The sequence below is a fragment of the Pinus tabuliformis genome, chromosome 5_2, assembly GCF_031772625.1.
Source record: "Pinus tabuliformis cultivar Carrire ecotype Pingquan chromosome 5_2, CPIR1, whole genome shotgun sequence".
NCBI classification, from domain to species: domain Eukaryota; kingdom Viridiplantae; phylum Streptophyta; class Pinopsida; order Pinales; family Pinaceae; genus Pinus; species Pinus tabuliformis.
The window spans coordinates 969,952,740-969,975,543 of NC_142306.1; the positions used below are offsets into that span (position 1 = coordinate 969,952,740).

The following is a 22,804-nucleotide window of genomic DNA, read 5'->3' on the forward strand; positions in this document are numbered from 1 at the left end:
CCGGATCTAGGTAACTGTCATCATGTTTATTAAATCTGAGAGGTATGGCTGTTGGATTCACACTACCAGGATGTCTTCGTGGCTAAGGACTGTGCCACGTAGCTTCACGTGCTCAAAAACAGAGCTACGCAGAGTCGTGCCACCGTTGAACACTTCCGTTGACTATCCTTTGCCCCTTGTTTGACCGTGGGATTTTATGGGCGTGCTGGATGATCTAGAGGGACACGTTCCATGTCCTTGACTCCTGTAACTTGCCCATGTGGCTCGTTTCTTCAGAGGACACCTGTAGCATGGTGTTTGACAAAACGGCTGCGGAATCTTGTGCTGGCTACAAAAACCTGTGTCGGCTGCGGAAAGTGAGAAGCTTCCGCAGCTGTCTGAACAAAATTCTAAAACAAACAACAGTCATCAGCGTAGTTAGAAAACCATGTCAAAAGCTCTTTTTTAAACTAAAATACAATGATTTAATCAACTAGGTGGATGAAATGAGTGGAAAAAGAAGGCTGAGAGGGTGTATAGGAAGGTGCAGGTTCGAGGCTCAACACCGGGTAGTCAGTCGGATCGACAATATTGTTCTTCAATACTGAGACCCTGTCACTGTCATAAGTCCAGATCACAACTGTGTTTCCTTTTGGCGTCTTTACAAAAACTTGGAAACCGAACCTGGCTATCTGGGGTGGCTTGGTTCTTGTCAAATCTGAGCCCTCCAACTCCATATTCGAGAGAGTTGTCCATGGCATAATTGTCTTCTCTGCCGAGATGTCAGCCATCCACATCTGCCCGGATGTGAACAGGGGATCCTCAGTCCGCACAGAACCCAGCCCCCATCTCCCTCCCCATGCTTTAGCGCCAACCATACCTGTAAAAGAAATCCCTAAAGAGGTGATTCAGACTTCCCTTAGCAGACCGGATGGGTGCAGAGGAAACGTCAACCGCATCTCTTTCCACCATGCATAGACATCGCTGCCTAGCTAGTCTGGAGCACCCACACATGATAACTCAGATATCCAGATAAGTGTAGGATCAAGTTGATTTAAAGCGAAACGCCCAGGGTTTTGAGGAAAGGAACCCAGATCCGCCATGAGAAAGCCGGCCTGCACCATAAAGGGAAATATTTCCTCCTGCCACTGAAATATTTGATTTGACTCATGTGGCTCCTTTCTAGTAGAGGAATCGGGAGAGAACCAAACTGATGAATCAAATTCTGAGGTCCCAGCAATCAGACGCCAAGCAAATTCGGAGCCTAGCTGATCTCTAGGGATGGCGGCGGCATAGCACAATCGTTCTGAAACCCTAGGTACTCGAAGTCCCGCCATCGTTCCTCCTCCAATAAAATTTAGTTTTTTCATATAGATATATATATATATATATATATATATATATATATATATATATATATATATATATATATATAGATATATAATGAGATAGAGAGAGAGAGAGTCTTAATAAGATAACAAAACAAGGACTAACCTTCAAGTTAAAAGTCATGAGAGAAGTACTAATTTATATAAATTAAGTTAACGTTGCGTCATCAATGGTTGTGGCTTATCTCTTGAAAATATTACAAAACTCTTTAGCACCTCTCATTATCCGAATGGGATCCATAAAGACTAATTGGAAGAACCATGGTTGTACTAGGTCGGGACAGACTTCAAAGAATTTAGAACAACAATCAAAAACACCTCTAAAATAGTGACAGTCAGCAACCAGCATGGAATGACGAGGACCTCGCTCAAAGCGTGCTGACCGAGGCCCATGGAGACTGCGCAGGAGGTGAAATTAGCCCCTGGGAGGCTCGAATCAAGAAACAGAAAACCCTCAAAATGGGGGAAGCCCTGAGCACTAGGTTGCATGAGAGCCAGGAAAACCGTGTGATAAAAGGCTAAGAGCTAATGGTGGGACCCGCACTCTGAAAACTAGTGGTATTGATCAGAGGCATCCCTGGGCAGTAAGCAATTTCAGCGAAAATGGAGTGATTCCACTCAGCGCCCGTCAAGTGGCGGGCAGAGGAGAGAGAAAACTGCCGCTCATTGCGCACTAACGGTCGAGCAAGTCAACCGCGTGAAACGAGCAGATGGCGTTGGATCTAGGGGCTCCAAATCTAACGGCTAAGATCGTGCCTGATGGAGAAGACAGAATTGACGAGGGATTAAACCGCGATATGAAAGAATTTGAAGTCTGAATTGACTACCACAGTGGAAAATGACTCATTCCACAACGTAACTAAAGAAACGAATCGACGAGGCAAGCTGTCACAGTTCGCAGGAGGACAAGTGGCCGCTCCCTATAAGTTTGATGATGATGCCGAGACATGGAACTCCAAGCACAGCTATAGCAGGCGATTTGACAGAGTGGAAGAGGAATCAAACAGCCATGAGCTCGAATGGCTTTAAAGCCATGAATAGAGAACAAAAGACACACTCAGAGAGGAACACCAAAAGACAAAAGACAGAGAAGAGAAGAACCAGTGAAGCAAAAGGCAGAAAGAAGACAGAAGGGCCGAGCACCCCAAAAAAGCAGCATTGAGCACCAGAGAGCTTGAGAGATTCAAGCTATCCCTTAGAGAATTTGTCAGACCAGAGAGGTCAAAGAGCTAGCAAGGAAAAGAGTCTGTGTACTCTAGTGGCTTGGGGAATCGAAGAACCACCCTACCAAGCCAATCTGTTTTAGGAGACTCATATTGAGTTCCTTCATTGTAATTCTCTGCTTCAAGACACAATAAAAGAAAGTCACCACAGAGAGCTAGACCAGAGATGTAGCCCTGGAGGATAGGGTGAACTCCTTATTAATTTCTTGTGTTCTTGTATTTGCTTACTGTATTTCTCTGCTATTTTCCCTTTCAAGTGTCTGTGTATTTGCAATCCGATTGATCCGTTGCCTAAATAACATAAACACACACCAAAATATGAGTCTGTAATACCTTCATTTAATAAATATTTAACTGAGGTCGCTCATAGGGTGATTATCAGATCAAGTGGTATCAGAGCTTTAGGTTGTAAGGTTAGACAAGCTTGTGTTGGTTTAGTTGTTGAATGCTCACTAGATCAAAGCTCAAATTAGGAGAAGGTGAGTTGGTCGAAACTAATCCTGAAATTGGGAGAGTCTATCCTCAGAAGACAATGTCAGAGGAAGGTTTTGTGGGGCCAGACCCTCAATTCATAGAAAGTTTCCTAGATATAAAGTCTATGGTAGAAGAAATATATAGGGACTTTAGAAAGCATAAGGATAAAGATTCATCAGGTTCTAAACAATACAAAGAAGAAGATGAGTCTCATTCCCATGACCACTCAAGGGGAAAAAGGAAAGAGGAAAGATTTCTCACACCTCCTAATAACCCTGTGCTAATAAGAAAGCATATTTGATCAAGCTAGATGCTAAATTTGACTTGCCTATTTATGATGGAGAGTTAAATGCTGAAAAGTTTGACAAATTAGACAAATTGATGTGTATTGCAGAGTGCACAGACAAGAGCAAAATTTAGCTGGCAAGCCTACACCTAGGAGGCACTACCTTGGTTTTGTGGGAAGGCATAACCCAAGCTGACATGAAAAGACATGGTAAGACTATCTCTATTTGGAGTGACTTTGTTTCTAAAATTAAGAAGCAGTTCTATCCATTGGCCTACATGCAACAAGCCATGATGAGTTGGAAAATTTTTTGGCAGTTGAAAGGGAAAATTATTCAAGGGTACACTATAGAATTTAGAAAGAGAGCATTGATTCTAGGGATCTCATTAGACTCACCAGAGACTCTTTTGAAGTACATTGGTGGCCTACACAGCTACATGAGGCATACCATCCTCATGTTTAATCCCACTAGTATAGATGAGGTATTTGTACAAGCTACTCATCTAGAAGCTAGAGGAAAGAATGGAAATCCAAAAGTTGGGGGACCATCCCAACGCACTGCAAACAAGAGCAAGGAGAAAAGAAAGCAGAAGTGGAAAGGAAGGAAGGTGAACACTGCACAGAAAAGCAAAGCTTCATGCACTCACTGTAAAAAGGAGGGGCATGATGATGATCATTGCCAGATTCTACATCCAGAGCTAAGACCTAAGAATTCTGAGGGCAAGAAGAAGAAGACCGCTGCAACTATTCAGAAAGACTTGGGGTTAGACTCAGGAGATGAAACAATCATTGCAGCCATGGGCATAAAAGATTTTATGCTTTAGAGAATGCTGAAATCAAGAAGCATGTGCAGGTTGCTCGAGAAGGGGTTCATCAGGTCTAACACATCACCATGTGGGTCACCAATTGTTTTGGTGAGAAAGAAAGATGGCTCGTGGAGAATGTGCATTGACTACCGAGCATTGAATAAGATAACAATAAAAAATTGTTATCCCCTTCCTCGCATAGATGATCTTTTAGATCAATTGAAGGAAGCTGTTTACTTCACCAAGCTGGACTTGCATAGTGGATACCATCAGGTCAGAGTTGCAGAACAAGATGCATGGAAGACTGCTTTCAAGACAAAGCAGGGATTGTATGAGTGGCTGGTTATGCCTTTTGGCTTGACCAATGCTCTTGCTACCTTCATGAGATTAATGAATGATGTACTCAGAGCTTTTCTTGATGATTTTGTTATTGTGTATCTGGATGACATTCTGATTTTTAGTAAAACGTGGGAAGAACACTTAAAACATGTTAAGTAGACATTAGATGTTCTGAAAAGAGAGAAACTTTATGTTAAACTCTCAAAATGTGAATTTGGAAAAACATCTCTAAATTATTTGGGTCATATAGTAGGGGGTGGTGAATTGAAAATAGATCCCTCTAAAGTGGCATTCATTGTAAACTGGCCTAAACCCAAGTCTGCTACAGAAGTGAGAAACTTCTTAGGAGCAGCACAATATTGGAGGAAGTTCATCTCTAACTTTTCCTCAAATGCAGCTCCCTTACATGCTTTGACAGGATTGAACAAGGTGTTTCAGTGGGGAGGCAAACATCAGAAAGCCTTAGACATCTTGAAAGAAAAGATTAGTACGACACCTGTACTAGCACTGCTTGATCTACAAAGACCATTTGAGATCCAAATAGATGCCAGTGACTATGCCATGGGAGCAGTGTTGAAACAACATGGTAAAACCATATGTTATCATTCTGAGACTTTTAATCCTGCAATAGTTAACTATCCTACATATGATAAATAATTATATGCATTAGTACAGAGTGTGAAAAAGTGGAAACATTACTTAATGGGCAAAGAGACAGTAATACATACTAATCATCAACCACTTCAATATCTGCACTCCCAAACTAAGTTGCAACAATCAAGACACTATAGATGGATGGGTTTTCTACAACAATTTCATTTAGTCATCAGATATAAAAAGGGCATACATAACAAAGTTGTAGACATGTTATCTAGACCCATTATAAATGCATCTACTATACTTAAGCATAATTCTGTACTACATGAAAGTTACATTGAACAATATGCTCAAGATATAGACTTTAAAGATGTATATGCAACTTTGAGTCAAGGAAAAAGAGTAGAATAATTGGATTATCATGTGAAGGACCAACTCTTATATCATTGTGGGAAACTCTGCATTCCACAAGCAGAGAGAGTAAAGATAGTTAGAGAAGCACACACTTCTCTGATATCAGGTCACTTTGGGGTAAGTAAAACAGTTTCACAGTTGTAAAGATTTTGTTATTGGCTGAAAATGAATGAGACAGTTTCTAGATATGTAAGAGGGTGTACTATCTGTGCTAAAAGCAAACCCAGGAATAGAAAACTAGGCTTGTACACTCCATTACCAGTTCCTTCTCACCCTTGGGAAAGTGTTTCCATGGATTTTGTTGGGGGACTGACTAAGTCTACAAAAGGTCATGATTATCTGTATGTGGTTGTGGATAGGTTCAACAAAATGTGCATTTTGATACCTTGTAGTAAGCAGATTACAGCTGAACAAACTGCCAAACTATTCTTTGAACATGTATGGGTTCATTTTGGATTGCCCACTTCTATTGTATCTGATCGAGACACCTGATTTTTGGGGAAGTTTTGGTCAAGTCTGTGGGAGTAGATGGACACCCAATTGAAGAAAATCACAAATTTTCATCCACAAATCGATGGCCAGACAGAAGTAGTTACAAACTGCCAAAATATTCTTTGAACATGTATGGGTTCATTTTGGATTACCCACTTCTATTGTATCTGATCGAGACACCCGATTTGTGGGGAAGTTTTGGTCAAGTCTATGGGAGCAGATGGACATCCAACTGAAGAAAAGCAGAACTTTTCATCCACAAGCCTATGGCCAAAAAATTAGTTAACATGACAATGATCCAGTTACTCAGAGAATATTACAGCAAACATCCTAAGCTTTGGAATGAACATTTGTGTTATGTGCAACATGCTCACAACAGAGCAAAATACTCTTCCACACAAAGATCTCATTTTGAGACCTATTTTGGTTTCACACCAAGGTCCCCTTTGGATTTTGTCTTTGGTAAATATACCACATTTGATGGACACAGTGATGTGGACAAGGCAACTAGGTTCATTGAACAGATCCAGGAGATCCAGCAGGCAGTACAGGAACAACTGGAAAAGAGCCAAGCCAGATATAAGACTAGGCATGACAAGCATCGGATGGAGCATAATTTTCAAGTTGGTGACCAGGTCTGGTTGTATATCAGCAAGGACAGGATGCAAGGTGAAGGTAAAAAGCTAAAGTCTATCAGGTATGGACCCTTCAAAACACTTGAGAAGATTGGTGAAAATGCTTTTCGCCTTGATCTACCGGCTTACATGCACATCTACTCAGTCATAAATGCAGATTGCTTGAGATTGTTTGAAATTTCTCTAATTGAGGATCCTAAAGAGCAAAGTCAATTACCTTCTATTGATGACTTGCTACCTGAATATCTTAATGAATTACAGGAAGACACAGTGCTGGACAGGAAGGTGAGGACAACGCTCAAAGGAGATGTTGAGTACCTCAGAATTGGACTCAAAGGTTCGAAGCCGAGAAGTGCAAAATGGATTGAGATTGGACAAGTGAGACAATAGTACCCTCACTTAGTCGATGCTTGAAAACCAACTTTTGGTGGTCCAAAAGCTTTTCAGTGGGAAGGCAGTGACCCAAATTGGATCCATAAAGACTAATCAGAAGAACCATGGCTATACTAGGTCAGGACAGACTTCAAAGAATTTAGAACAACGATCAAAAACACCTCTAAAACAGTGGCGGTCAGTAGCCAACGTGGAACGACGAGGACCTCGGTCAAAGCGCACTCACCGAGGCCCATGGAGACTGTGCAGGAGGCGAAATTAGCCCCTGGGAGGCCGAGATTAGGAAACAGAGGGAGTTTTTGATGTGCGAAAACCCTCAAAATGGGGGAAGCCCCGATCACTCGGTTGCATGAGAGCCGCGAAAATAGTGGGATAAAAGGCTAAGAGCTAACGGTGGGACCCGCGCTCTGAAAACTGGCAGTATTGATCGGAGGCAACCCTGGGTGGTAAGCAGTTTCGGTGAAAACAGAGCGATTCCATTCAGTGCCCGACGTGTGCCAGGCGAAGGACAGAGAAAACTACCGCTGATAGCACGCTAATGGTTGAGCTAGTCAACCGCGCAAAACGAGCGGGTGGCGTTGGATCTGGGGGCTCCACATCTAACAACTGAGATCACGCTCGATGGAGAAGATGGAATTGACAAGCGATTAACTTGCGATATGAAAGAATTTGAAGTCTGAATTGACCGCCACGGTTGCAAATGACTCATTCCATAACGTAACTGAAGAAATGAACCGACGAGGCAAGCTGGCGCAGTTCGCAGGAGGACAAGTGGCCACTCCCTGTGAGTCTGATGATGACGTTGAGATAGGGAACTCCAAGCACAATTGTAGCAGGTGATCCGAAGGAGTGGAAGAGGAATCGATTACCCATGACCTCGAATGGCTTTAAAGCCATGAACAGAGAACAGAAAATACACCCAGAGAGGAACACCAAAAGACAGAAGACAGAGAAGAGAAGAAACAGTGAAGCAAAAAGCAGAAAGAAGACAAAAGGGTTGAGCTGACCAAAAGCAGTGTCAAGCACCAGAGAGCTTGAGAGATTCAAGCCATCCCTGAGAGGATTTGTCATACCAGAGTGGTCAAAGAGATGGCAAGGAAAAGAATCTATGTACTCTAGTGTCTTGGGGAATCCAAGAACCACCCTGCCAGGCCAATCTGTTTCAGGAGACTCATATTGAACTCCTTCATTGTAATTATCTACTTCAAGACACAATAAAAGAAGGTCACCACTGAGAGCTGGATCGGAGATGTAGCCTTGGAGGATAGGGTGAACTCCTTATTAATTTCTTGTGTTCATGTATTTGCTTACTGCATTTCTCTGTTGTTTTCCCTTTCAAGTGTCTGTGTATTTGCAATCTGATCGATCCATTGCCTAAATAACATAGACACACACCAACATATGAGTCTGTAATACCTTCATTTAATAAATCTTTAACTCAGGTCGCTCATAGGGTGATTATCAGATCATCTAATTACATAAGTTTATTGTATGCATGATTTTTCTTTTGCAACATCAAAATTAAATAAATAAAACTCCATGAAGGAAAAATTATGCAAATAGAAAATAAATATTTATATATGAAAAATATAAATCCCACCTATATATTTCACTTTCAGAATGCTTTAGGATGCCCAATTTTCCATTATTCACCAACAATGGGTGCAAATCCTAGATATTCAAATAGAAAAAACATCAAACATATTGCACTAAATAGAAGGAGAGTGTAGTAGGTCGAAAATGGGAAATAATGATGAAACAATTCTTCAAACATCCACCAATCAAGTGATTGTGAATGATTCATATGGATGATAGGTGGTGTGGTGTAATACCATATAGAGAAAGGACACATGGAAATGTTTCATAGGGAATTGTCAAATTATGAAAATTTGGAGAAGAATTACCCCTTTATAAATGAAGAAGTCTACACATTCTACTTTATAAGCATTTTCTAGTAATCATCACCAAAATCTAATCAAGTAGTGGTTGGTTAAATTGCAATTTCCATTGCTTAAGTTGCATTTTTTAATGTAATAAGGGATTTAATACCCTGAAAAAACTTTTCATGCCCAACTTGTACAACCTTAATAACTCATAATTGCAAAACTAACAATCTTCTAAATTTCTAGCTAGATTTTGGGTAAAAGTGATCAGGATAAATACCCATCAAAAATTCAAAAAGTAGAATGTTTAGTTCTACTTTACAAATGCCAAGATGGTGTGAGTAGCATACCCTCAACATGGAAAAGGGAGTCCCAAAGTGAATATAAATGGTTACATTTATCAAAGATAAGAGGTTATCTTTTTGGATGCTCCATGAATAATCAATAGAGGCTTGAGTCAATATCCAAATTAGGAATGAATTTAGGATAACAATACAACTCACTTAGAATAAAAAATTATTATATTAGATGATATCTATAGGTCACAATGCAATAAAATCAAAGAAGTAACTACCCTTTAGTGCATGCATGTTTATTAATTCTCATTGTTATATACCATCGCCCTTGGGATTACTTTCCTCTTCCTCGTTAGTGAAACCATAGCCCTTCTTATGTTCTTTGCATAGCCACTTTGGACCTTTATATTACATTTTGAAATAATATTTACATATGTTGAGTACACCATGGAAGCACTGCACATGGTACATAGAAGACATGTTTAGCACAATTAGATGCTTAACCACTCACTAGTTATGTGTTGGCCTCATTCTATACACTAGGAGTTGACATGAGACATTTACATGACTTACACATGGGTTCATTTATTTAAGCTGATATGGTTCAACTTCCATCATCATAAAGAACTATTTACAATCTATATGTAATTTAATTGAATAGATCCAACAAGTAAAAAATGGAGTACACAAATTGACATACTTATATAGCATTATCATCAAGGAGAAAATAACTACTCCTAAATATGATCATTCAAGGAATAAAAAAATTGGAATATCCTAATTTATGAGTTTTATTGCTTGCCCAAGCACTCAATGGATGTATATTAATGCTACTCCTTGCCCTGATAGGAGTTGTATGTTCAACATAGAAGCAACTACTATCTATACATCCCTTAAGATTGATATAAAGGAAACATTGCATCATTTACAAGAGGAATCATTGGAAGTATTCCAAGAAGAAATTAAACATATTCACAATATTTTTATTAATGAAATTAGCAATATAGGGAATTTGTGCAAATTGAGAGCCAATTGTGTGAGCATTTCTCATTTAATATCAATTTCATATTTAGTTGTCACTCTATAATTTATCTTCATAGAAATAATGCAAATACCAATAATTATAGACGAACCATCATGATTAGATTAACAAAAGGTGAGAATTTGTAGACAATGGGCATTAGTGTTGTAAGCTTGTAAACAACCTACCAACAATAAGGTAAATAAAACATGCTATCTTTACTTTTGCCAAGTGTTAAAAAATATTAAGAATACAAATCTAATTAGACAAGATTGAAATCTACTTAAGTCTAGCGCAAGCACATTCTTTTTTTACTAATGCAAGAGTCGGACCTTTCAATTCATTAATCAAAATAAAGAAAATATAATACATCAAAACAATCAAGGACAGAAACTGGGGAGAAGCCTCCACAAGACTGATCCTTACACCCTATATTCAAGCAAAACATTTCTCAAAAGAAAAAAAAACACAAGACTCGGAACTAGAAAGAACCTATGGATGTTAGCAAATAAAGGCTAGAAATCCGTCCGAATTCTTAAACAAAGGTGCGGCTACCCACACGAAAATCACTTTAAATTTTCTCTCTGGAAACGCATTTCCCGCCAAACCAAGCCCTCCTTTAAAAAAAACTTAATCATTGAATCATACCAAATTCTCAAATGGTAGAAGCTCAAGACACCAAGAAAAACTGCTCACCCTTTACCACAATGGTTCGCCACCCTGCACGGGTGATCTGAACCATTGAATCACCAGAAGAGATCCAATGGTGGAGATAAATATCGCACCCACAAACAGTCATGGAAGATAAAGTGCGATAAGGGTGGTTTTCCCCCTAACCCCACTACCACGTGGCATCCACCGAGTGGGATCGTACCCGAAAGGGAAAAACTGCTTCCCGCTTGTGAGGGTCGCGATCACCAGAAAACCACTCAGGATGCAGAGAGTAGGGAAAAAAAGGAAATTCTATGGTTTTGTGGTTTTTAGGTGTAATCTACTCCCGATTATTCGCATCGTCTGCCCTCCAAGCCCCGATGCGTGGAACAATCTATGCCTGCCTTTCTGCAACCCTGAAGCCTTTCTTCCTCTTCAGTACAACTAGAAACCTCGTTGAACTTATTAAAATGGGAATCACCATTTAACCTTTCCAGACCACTTTCAAAAGACCTCATTGTGAGCTTGCCTCTGAGTCGTCACTAGCTGGTTAACTATACCCGCCTCCATGGCTTTTTTGAGAAACACTGTATTGTCTTCTTTTGCTTGGTTTTGAAACTCCGTCTTTAGGCTATTTCTGGGGAACTCTCACCAATTCATCATTGTCCTACTATCAATGCAGTTCACTCCTTGATTGGCTAGCAAATCTGCTAGTTTATTGGCCCTTCTTCGCACATGAGCAAAACTGACTATTCTCAGTCTCTGTAGATGACTTTGAATCTGTTGGAAGACTTGAATTAGCCTCTAGTTTGAAGAGGATTTTTCGGTTTTGTTCCCCTGCTTATTCTTTTGACTGAGTTAATGACCAATTCAGAGTCAGCTTCAATGATCGTGTTTTGGCAGTTTTCCTCAACCAGGAGCTCAAGACATTGTTCCATGGCCATTAACTCTGCCATGTTGTTGGTGGCCTTTCCTAAGTGGCCATGGAAGATACATAGAATATCTCCCTTGTCATCCCTTAACACCCCTCCATGACATGCCTTGCCCGGATTACCTTTGGCAGCCCCATCAATGTTAAATTTTAGAAAGCCCTTAGGGGGAGGGTGCCAGACATCTAGATCAGGATCCACTAAAGAAACTTTCTTGACTAAGCCCTGAGAAACAAGACCCTGTAGCTCTAGCCTACAGAGAATCCTCTAGTCTGTAGCAAAAGGGGGATTCAAGAGAAGACCTCAAATTGTAGTGCTGACCGTTTCCTTAATCTATTTTAGGATCAGATCATAAATAAACTGGGAAGATTTCTTAATATTCTTGAAGATTCCATTGTTCCTTTCTTTCCAAACATTCCAAAGAATGAAGCTTGGCGTTAGAGCCCAAGCTGAACCAAGAAAATCATTATCCAAAAAGTTCTTTCGCCAATTGGTGAGAGTATTGAAAACGCTTCCAATATCTCTGTCAGACTACTGGAAGATAGCTGCAAAAGAATCCCATAATCTGGAAGTGAAAATGCAATTGTTGAGAAGGTGTTCCATGGTCTCCTCTTGAGCCTCAAAGAGATGGCATCTAGAAGGCCCAAGGAAGCCCCTTTTCCTGATATTATCCCAGGTCAGGATTTTCCTTTGCAAAAAAAACCATAGAAAAAGTTTAATTTTCATCCAACCCTGATGCTTCCAAAGGTTTTGCCAAATACTAGTAGGAGCCTGGGAATCAAGCTCAAGGAGAATGAGTTTATCTTCTTTGAGATTAAAGTTCCCCTCATTGTTGTTGCCCCATCTCAGCTGATCATGACCTCTTGAAACAAGAATTTTCCTTTGTTATAACATTTTCATTAGTCTTTCAGCCTTGGTTTTTAGAGTACTGTCATTTCGGAGATCAAGTTTTCTCCATTTTCTCCATTTCCTTGAACTATTAGTGTGGTCCCAAAAATCCTTTACCTGGGAGAGATCCTTAGTGTCAGTCTCTGCTTTGAGGTTCTCAAAGTCCTCCTGTAATATAATAGGTTCTTGTTGCCATCTATCCTCCCAGAATAAGGCTAAGTCTCCTTCCCTAATTTCCCGGAAGTTATGGTCTTGAATTAAGCTTCTGTTATCCCAAGCTTTGTTCCAAATATGAGATCCTCTTATATTCCCATCCATCCTTATTCATTCATTATCTAGCCAATTACTTGCATATTTTTCTTTCCAAGTGATGGCCCATTGTGCTTCTGGTTCTTTAATTCATCGCCACCAAAGTTTAGCCCCTAGAACATTACAGATAATTTCAGGATCATCCAATCCAAGACCCTCGTGGTTCTTGGGTTTGCACATTTTTCCCCAGGCAACTGAGGCCCATTTCTTCTTTTCTTCCCCCTTTCCCCATAGAAATTTTCTTTGAATGCTTCTCATTTGATGCAGAATTCCTTTAGGGGCAGGTATAGCTGAAAGCATAAAGATAGGGATTGATTGAAGCACTGCCTTAGTAAGGACTAACCTGTCAGCCAAGTTTAAAGATTTTATTGTCCATTTCCTGGTCTTGTCTTGCAGCTTACTAATCATCAGTTCCCATATACTCTTGTGTAATGGTTTTGTAGTTAATGGAACCCCCAGATATTTCGAGGGGAGAGAGTCTCTTTGGAAACCAAGAATTATAGATATATTCCTCTGAATAGCGATATTAGTATTGAAGAAAAAAATCTTAGATTTGGAAAGATTAGTTTCCATACCAGAGGCCATGGCAAAGTCATTGAGGATTTGTTTGTAAGCAAGAGCTTCTTTGACTGTGGGTATTCCCTGAAGCATGGTATCATCCACAAATTTTTGATGAGTTAAGGCTTGTCCATTGTCAGAGAGTTGAATCCCCCTGATGTTACCAACTATTTTTGCATGCTTGATAGCCCTGCCCAATCCTTCCATCATGAGGATGAAGAGAAAGGGAGAGAGAGGGTCACCCTACCTAAGGCCCTTGGAAGGGGTAAAAGTCTCCGAAGGAGAGCCGTTGATCAAAATTGAAAAACTAGCAGAAGTAATCAAAGCCAGGATCCATCTTACCCAATTGTGATCAAACCCGAAAGTAATCAGAATTTTCCTGATATAGTTCCAACTTAGTTTATCATATGCTTTGGCTATGTCCAGTTTCATGATCATTCCAACTTTTCTCTTACTAGTAAGAGAGTGCACCACTTCATGCACTTGGATGATGTTATTAAGAATTTTCCTTCCTTCCACATATCCTGACTGTTCTCCCGAAACTAGAGAAGGCAAGAGGGGTTTGAGTCTGTTTGCAGCCACCTTTGATATTATCTTGTAAATCACATTGCATAGAGTTATAGTTCTGAATCTATCAGGGGTTTGAGTTATCTCCTGTTTAGGGATTAGGGCTATAAAAGAGAAGTTCAGAGCTTTCAAAATGGTTCTATGCCTCCTAGAATCTTCCACTACCTGTAGAATATCCTGTTTGACAATATTGCAGCACGCTTTGAAGAAATCGACATTGAAGCCATCCGGGCCTAGCGCCTTACCATTATGCATTTCTTTGAGAATTCCACTAACCTCCTCTTTGGTCACAGGCCTGTAAAGGTTAACATTATCCTCTCTGGAAACTAACCTGGGTATGTTCTTAGTGAAGTCTCGGATGTAGAGATCTCTTTCATAACAGGTTTCCCGTGCTATGTTTCTGAAGTACTAGACTAGAACAACCTCTATATCTTCATGGGATTTGAGATTATTTCCTCTTTTATCCTTAATTAGAGAAATTATATTATATTTTCTATTTGCCATGGTGGATTTGTGAAGAAATTTGGTATTACGATCGCCTTCTTTTAGCCATTAGACTCTGGATTTTTGTCTCCAAAATATTTCCTCTTGTTTGCATATATTCTACCATTGTTGCTAATAATTTGTTGCTTGATCACTTCGGTTTTTGTCATGGCCCTCTTTGATGAGGGTTTGGCTTAGTTCCTACAGTCTGCCTTCAATTATTCTTTTCTCTTCAAATATATTGCCAAATTCATTTTTGTTCCAGTCCTTAAGCCTGAGCTTGATGTGTTTTAATCTTTTTTGTAGGAGGAACATTCTGGTTCACTGAATGTTTAAATCCTCTATCCACCATTTGATTATGTTACTGATGAAATCTGGGTGGGAAAGCGAGATGTTCTCAAACCTGAAAGGTTTGTTCCTAGGGTTACCAATGCCCTAAATATCCATTTGAACCTGCCAATGATCAAAGCCGCCAATGGGTAGCACTCTTGCTTCCATTTCCTTTTTATTGAGCATAAGCTCCTCTGAGATTATGAATCTGTCTAATTTGGAAGCTACTTGAGACTCTCCTCCTCTTTTATTGTTCTAGGTGAAGATTCCGTTATTCATTTCAATGTCCACAGGCTCCATCTTGTCAATAAAGGTTTGAAAAGCCAAAGAGTCTTTGCCCAGAACACTAGTTTCCCCTTTTTTTCCATGAGTGATTTGATCATGTTTAAATCACCCCCTAAGATCCAGGGTATTCCTACATGTCTATCTCTAAGAGTCTCCAGAGAGTTTAGAAGCCTAAGTTTGTCATCCATTCTTTGTGGGCCATAGACATTTGTAACCAGGTAGGTTTCCTTTTCACCTACAGGTTGCATTACTACAGATAAATAATCGTTAGATGCCTCCGCATCTATTAAGTCAATTTTTTGTGGTTTCCAAAGAGTGAGAATGCCTCCAACTGTAATCACGGCTTTCACTTCCAGAAACTCAAATCTATTGAGCCATTTACTGTGGATATCTCTTATCTTCTAAATGGAACACTTAGTTTCCTGAATGAAAATCACATCTGGAGATACTTGTTTCATTCTGTTACTCAGTAATCTTTGTTTCCTTTTACTACCAAGACCCCTGATATTCCAAGAAGTGAACTTCATAATTAAAGATTAGTAAAGGAGTAGTTGGATAGTTCTTTCATCTTACTTGAATCTATCATTAACTTCTCGTATTCCATCAACAACTCGTTCTGCTTTTTCCTTCCCCTCTTCTTTCCTGGGATTCTGGGTGCTAGTCCTGCTGTGCTTTTCATCGTTTTCACTTCTTCTTTGCCTTGTTTGTCTTTGTTTTTTATACTTTCCAACCTTGTAGATTGGGTCTTCCATAAAAACAACTGCTGAACTCTATTGAACTCCTCTGTGGGTAATGAGTCTAACCCTTCTCTGGTTCCTTGGTTCAAGAAACTTTCCAAGTCTAGGTTCTCTTCCTCAAGAATTTACTGAAGTTCATGGTCCTCTAGATCCATCTCACTTTAGGTCATTTCAAGATCCATCGCTTGTTCTGCAGTACTTAGCATAAGTTCTTTTTGTTTATTGTTTTCTTGTATTTGTTCACTTTCTTCTTCTTTTTCCGTCTCCACTGGGTTTCCTTCTGTTGCTTTAGCAGTGTATATTGGATCTTCGTCTACTTCGAGGCTTTGGAACATGTTCTAGTTAGCTTTCTGTCCTATAGCTTTGCGTGATCTTAGTCCTCTTTTTCCTCCCTTTCCTTTGTGTTCCACCTTGGAGAAGCTTTTTGGATCCTTTATTATATTAGCTTTGTTTTTGTTCTTGATCTTATTGAAAGGGAAGTCTCTGAACAGATGTCCATGCTCGTGACATTTGCAACATCTGAAAGGAATATGTTCATAATCTACTGTTTGTATCCATTCCTCATCGAAAACTTCCAGAATAACCTCATTCAACAGAGCTCCAGAGAGATCCATCTCCACACATATTCTAGCGAAGGAAGTATACTTTCCTCTTCTAGTAGCCTCAAAAACGTTGACAAAATGCCCTAACTTATTTCCTATGCTGATAGAGATTCTGTTTTCCAGTAGTCAAGAGTTAGAGAATAGAGCCTTACCCAGACTGGAACTGAAGAGAAAGTTTCACGTTCCAGAACAAATTTTATGATCCAAGGTCACATATAGAGGCCAGCGGTAGCATAAAAGTATGGCCCTCCTTCAAAGACTCTATCCTTATCTTCAATATTTGCAAAAACTACAGCGAAAAATCCCTTGGACCCAAGATGTAGGTCAATGCTGCTCTTTGGTCTCCAGTGGTATTTAATCCACATTTGTAAAGCTTTTTCCATGGGCCACATCCCTAAGAATTTACAAATGATTGCATAAGTTTGCATGTGATCCCTGTGCACCTGCAGCACTGGATCATTTAAAATGACTCTTGGAGTTACTATCGCCTTGGGTTTGCATGGCCTCATGTGTGCTTTGTCTTTAGTGCTTTGTTTCTTGATTTCTTCCTCATTTTCCAATGCATCGTTGTGCTCCTTTGACTTAGTTCCTTCCTGTTCTTCTTCATTTCTTCTCTCCTTTCCCTCTGGGGGCCCTTTGTCATCTTCGATTGGTTTTTTTCCCCTGTTAACCACAACCTACCTATAGGAGGGAGTGGAGCTCCCTCCTGTGCATCCTTTCATGGAGGTCTGCCTCTGCAATAGCTCGAAACCCTATTTTTCTTCCTACTTCGTTCCCCGCCTAGAGCAAGCACATCCTTATTAAGAATAATAATAAAAAAATTATTGAATCAAGATACATATTTACAATGAATACACAATATTCTAATTTTTAATGAATTAAATGTTAATCCAAGAAAATACTATTCATTATTTCACTTGTGGAGATGTAAAGTATGATGATGTCTGTCAATTGTAATACTAAATATGTAAGAGTATGAATAATGTTGGCATATAAGTTATGGGCCACTATACAATTAGTAATAAAAAATTTGAGAAAAATCATCCACATTATTGTTACAAATGAATTAGGCCCTTCCAACTTATCACCTTATAAGATTATAAGATTTCATAATTATATTAAATCTTTATAAAGCACTCACAAAAAAAAATAATATTCCAATTCTATTTACAAAATAAATTAATAGAAAACAAATCTCGAATCATTAAATCTACATAAATCCCAAACCTAATACATAATTTTTAGATTATAATAAATTTTATTTAATAATAATTATTCTTAACGACTAAAAAACTAATAAAAGATGTGATATAAAAGAAAGAAAATGCACTTATTTAAACTATTCATAAAATTGTTCTCAACAAAATCTCTTTCCACTTAGTATTATAAATTATGTTACTCTCAAACCACTAAAAATATATATTATTCAATAATCATTATTCTTAAAAAATATCTTATTCAATAATAATTATTCTAAAGTACAAAAAAATAACCTTATATCAATATTCATTATTCTTAATGACTAAAAAATATCTAAGTTTATAAAGAGATATTTTCAACTGAAAATATGTATATTTCCTTTTCCTATATTAAAGGAAAATAGCATAAAAAAAATTTATTTGAATAAAATGATTAACTAGATTATTACATTTTAATTAGAAATTTAGAAAACATGTTCACATTTATTAAAATACAAAAATACACATAAGTACATCTATATTATTTTAAAATACAGAAATTTTTTGGATTGCATAATCTACTGGTTGAACATATTTTTCAGTTCCATATTAATATAGAAAACTAATTAACTAGAAACAAACTAAGTAAATCTAACAACCTCCTTAAAAACTAACATTTTACTCCTCTAACATATAATCCCTAAATAAAAATCTAATAAATCATTTTCCTCCAAGTAAATGTACTAATTTAATCATTTTCTTCAACAAATGTCCTAATCACATTCTGAAATGCTTTGGTCGCTCACCTGTCCAAAGTGGTTCAACCCATTCTCTGCACTCTTGTGGATTTTGGTGACCAGCTGCTCCAGTGATGCCTAAACCTCTCGAAGTGTTGGTCGTTCATGGGGATCCCCTTTGGTACACATCATGCCTATATTCTCCAACCACATAGCAATTACATGACCCATAATTTCACTTATATCATGTGATTCCTCTTCTTCATCATCTTCTTCCTTTCCAATCTCCTTGACCAAATTCCCATCAGTCACCTCCAACAATCTATCTCCTTCTTTCTTAATCTCCTCCACCAAATTGTCGTCGATCACCTCCAATAATCTATCAGGGAATGCACTGCCCACCCAACTCTGCAATGTCGAACTTGATTGTCCTTCTTCTGAGAAAACTGGATCTGTAGGCTTCTTTCCTGTGATTGTTTCCAACAATAAGATGCCATAGCTGTATACATCCCCTTTCATGGACGGGTGCCCTCCTGTACCATATTCTACAATCAATTTATATATAAAACTTTTATTAATTACTCATATATATTTGATATATAATATGGCTCAATCAATCAAGTGCTATACCATATTCTGCAATGAATTTATATATAAAACGTTTACTAACGACTCATATATATATATATATATATATATATATATATATATATATATATATATATATATATATGTATGTATGATGTACAATATGGCTCAATCAATCAAGTGTAATAGTATTTACCTGGTGCAATGTAACCAATCGATCCTACTAGAAGACGGGAGGTGTCCCCTGAGGCTACTGTTGCTGAATCGTCATGCGCTTGCGGCGAGATCATGAGGCGTGAAATACCGAAATATCCAACATGGGTTGTCATCATCTCATCCAATAAAACATTGGAAGGTTTCAGATCACAATGAACAATGGCTGGAGAGCAGTGATGGTGAAGATATGTCATTCCATGAGCCACGTCCTTGAGAATTCTCAGCCGTCTTTTTAAACCCAATCTGCAATTATTATCCCTGCAATGCAAATGCTTATCCAGGCTCCCCTACGACATGAACTCCATAATCAAAGATTTGACCTGTAAACTTGAGCATACGCCCACCATTCTCACTAGATTCTACCCAACGTCTTGCATATTTTATAAGTCTCTTGTATGCACCTCCTAATGTGGCTGACTGTATAACCTTCACAACAATGATTGTGCGATTGTCTAATACACCCTTATACACCTAGTTACCAGAAATGGGACGATGTCCGCCGTTTCTGGCAGAAACCTTCATAGAAACCCAACCATACTAGAAACGCCATCTGCAATGGCTGTTTTCATTTTCACTGGAAAGAAACAGTTTCCCGCGAAATGAAACAGTTTCTCCTTGGAAACGAATTCTCCGTTTCTGGATAGACTTGTAGTTAAATTTATTTTTTTGGACTCAGGTTAAATTTAATTTTTTCAAATCGTGGGTTAAATCGAGCTTAACTAGCACTTGATTGTTAGTTTTCTGGAAGTTACACATACAGAGGGTTAAGTCCAGTTTAATTCGCAGTTGACTGTTTGTCTGCTGCAGTGGACTGTTAGTTTTCTGGAAATTAAACATACAAAGTGAGAGTACTCCAGGGTATTGTGAGCGAGCAGCTGAGGAAAGAACTAGTTGTATTTTTGAGAGAACGCATGGTATTGTGAGAGAGCTACCAAAAAAAAACAGCAGTTGCCATTAAATTCTAGTTTTAGACTTCAGTTGAATAGCATTACTATTATGTCTCAGAAATTTCTATTTATTTAGACAGTAGTTATATTTTTTTTTAACTGGGTAGTGATCCATGCAAACCAGTGGTTTTTTTTAGTTGTGCAGTTGCTCATGGTTTTTCAAGGATTTAAGCAGAAGAGGAGAGCAAACCCATCACTCCTCAGATGCAAGAAAGGCACAGATCAGAGGCAAGCAACTTCACGCCCCCATCGAGTTATCTTCAATAGAATTGTCAATTCTATTGTCAAAAGGTACTACCTACAAACTTCAATCTCTAGTTTTTTTTAATGAATGCTCATTCCAGACCACATAATTCTCTCAAGATTTGGGTAGGTGAGGTTCACTGGGATCAATTGTTCATATCGTAATGGGCTATACCGGTAGATGAGGTTTGCTGGAATCAACTATTCATATCGTAATGGGCTATACCTATGTTCAGTCCTGTAATATCCTCTTTTAGCCTAATTTAATGAAACCTCTGTTCTATCTTCCGTATCTACTATCAATGCATGTATATGTACTCCGTTAAAGTGATTCTGACTGCTGTGTGATTTTCTGTAACTCATACCACTTCAGTGATATTTTAATTCACATAACATAAATCAAACTTGCTTGGTTAGGTATATATGGTTTGAATGTAAGTTTCACCAGGGTTGTTCTTATGAAATATTAAAATTTAAACTACGGAGTTCAATTCTCCAGAGTACATCCAATGCAAAGTATGGGAAATATGGGAAAAGTATAAATATTGCATATACCTATTCTCGTCATTGTCAAAAACAACGGAATCCATGAGCCATACTTTCATTACAGGTGGAAAATAAGGACAAATTGCCATCTGTTTTAGCTTTATGTGTGTTCTTAGGTACTGCGTCCTGGACATTTTTAGCAGGTAAGGTCGATAAGGTCGAATCATGGTGTGAGCCTCTGATTGAAAAGCATTTTTCATACCAACTTTTTTCATCCTGTGTCTTTATGCAATAGAGCAAAATTTTGGTTTTTCATACCAGCGTTTTTCATGCTGTGGAAAATCTGAGGAATGAGGCCGCAGCTCTTATGCATGCCTAGAAAATTAAAACTTCTTTAGCTTTTCCATTCGACTTGCATGAAACTATTAAATTAAAACTTCTCGCAAGTATAAATATCTTTTCTATTAATTTCACTTGTTTTAATTGGTAATAAAACAATTACAAAGTTATTATGTTTGTATAAAAATTTACATGGCAAATGGGTTTTATCAAAAAATTTAATATATTCTAAGAATGAATAAGTAGTTCATAAAAAAAATAGGAAATGCAGTTATTCTAGGTTCCATGTATAATTGAAGAGGTCGCAAAGTTCCACCTCCAAACATCCAATAAAAAACACCATTCTAGCATGTTAATCCTCAATTCATGGGTTGCTCTACAAGACCTAGGAAGTCTACCAAGACAAACACAAGGAATCATTCTAGTATGCTAATCTTCAATTTCATGGGTTGCTCTACAAGACTTAGAAAGTCAACCAAAAGAAACACAAGAGATTTCCTAGCTCAATCCAACATCATTAAAACTAAAAACATATTGCTCTACTTTGCCATCAAGAAATAAGTGTGGGAATATACCATAAATTTCATATGAATGAAAATTTGCCCTTTCCTATTAGATTCAAACCACCACTTAACATTATTCTGGATTATTAATTTTGGTCCTCCACTTAATATATACATTGAATTATATATAGATTAAATAACTAAGGGAATTAGATTATCCAATATCCATTTTTTAACTTTAATATTCATTCTTTCAAGCCAGAGGTTTGAGTGACAAGATAAATCAATGCATAATTCTTAATATGTGGTAGAATAAAGATGAATCAATATTGAATTATTAATACATGGTAGAATTCCATTGATTTATCTCTTTTTGTTTTTGAATATGCCCTTAATATGATTTTTGCCCATTAAAACACATGGCAATACCAAACTCTTAATACAGGGTGGAATTTTACTAATTTAAATTATTTTGTTACTCAATATTATGATTCTTGTTAAACCCTATTCTTAATATACACTAATGTTGAATTCTTAATACATCATATAATTCTATTGATTTAAACTCTTTTGTTTCTTATTATATCTTAATGTTGAACTCTTAATACATTATATAATTCTATTGATTTAAATTCTTTTGTTTCTTATTATATTTTAATTTGTTTCTTCGTATCAAATTTATTATGTTTTTAACATGATTCTTATCAAATTTAAAATGCATTAAGTAAATAAATTTCACATACATTTTATTATTTAAAAAGTCATTTATTAATTAAAAAATTTAATTCTATTTATGGAAGATCTTAAATTTTAATAAAAAACCAAAATTTTAATTTAATTATTTGTTGTTTCTTATAAAATTTTAATTTAAGATAGAAAATGAAACCTTAAATGAAAGTTTGTTATGTTTTGCCAATTTACCAAGAATTCCTTTTATGTGAGCCTAGAATCATTTACAGTTGAGTCCAGGAGAGCCACAGAGTTGAATCCTTCACGCTTTGG

The 22,804-nt window shown here is 37.8% G+C and overlaps 1 protein-coding gene across 1 annotated transcript; it reads right to left on the reverse strand.

Moving 5' to 3' along the window:
- Positions 1 to 18,618: 18,618 nt before the first annotated feature.
- LOC149162529 (putative LRR receptor-like serine/threonine-protein kinase At3g47570) lies at positions 18,619 to 19,834 on the reverse strand. Its single transcript, XM_089435208.1, has 3 exons — positions 19,764 to 19,834; positions 19,265 to 19,542; positions 18,619 to 19,025 (listed from the first exon to the last, which is right to left on the reverse strand). Exons 1-3 carry the CDS (start codon positions 19,832 to 19,834, stop codon positions 18,619 to 18,621), a joined length of 756 nt encoding a protein of 251 aa, XP_089291334.1.
- Positions 19,835 to 22,804: the final 2,970 nt, after the last annotated feature.

Excerpts from the sequence above, each read along its gene's own strand:
- LOC149162529 (XM_089435208.1), bottom strand. The coding sequence starts at position 19,834 with ATGGCGTTTCTAGTATGGTTGGGTTTCTATGAAGGTTTCTGCCAGAAA. Across the intron at positions 19,543-19,763 it reads CGGACATCGTCCCATTTCTG|GGATAATAATTGCAGATTGG; the intron begins GTAACTAGGTGT and ends TTTGCATTGCAG. Across the intron at positions 19,026-19,264 it reads GATTGGTTACATTGCACCAG|AATATGGTACAGGAGGGCAC; the intron begins GTAAATACTATT and ends AATTGATTGTAG.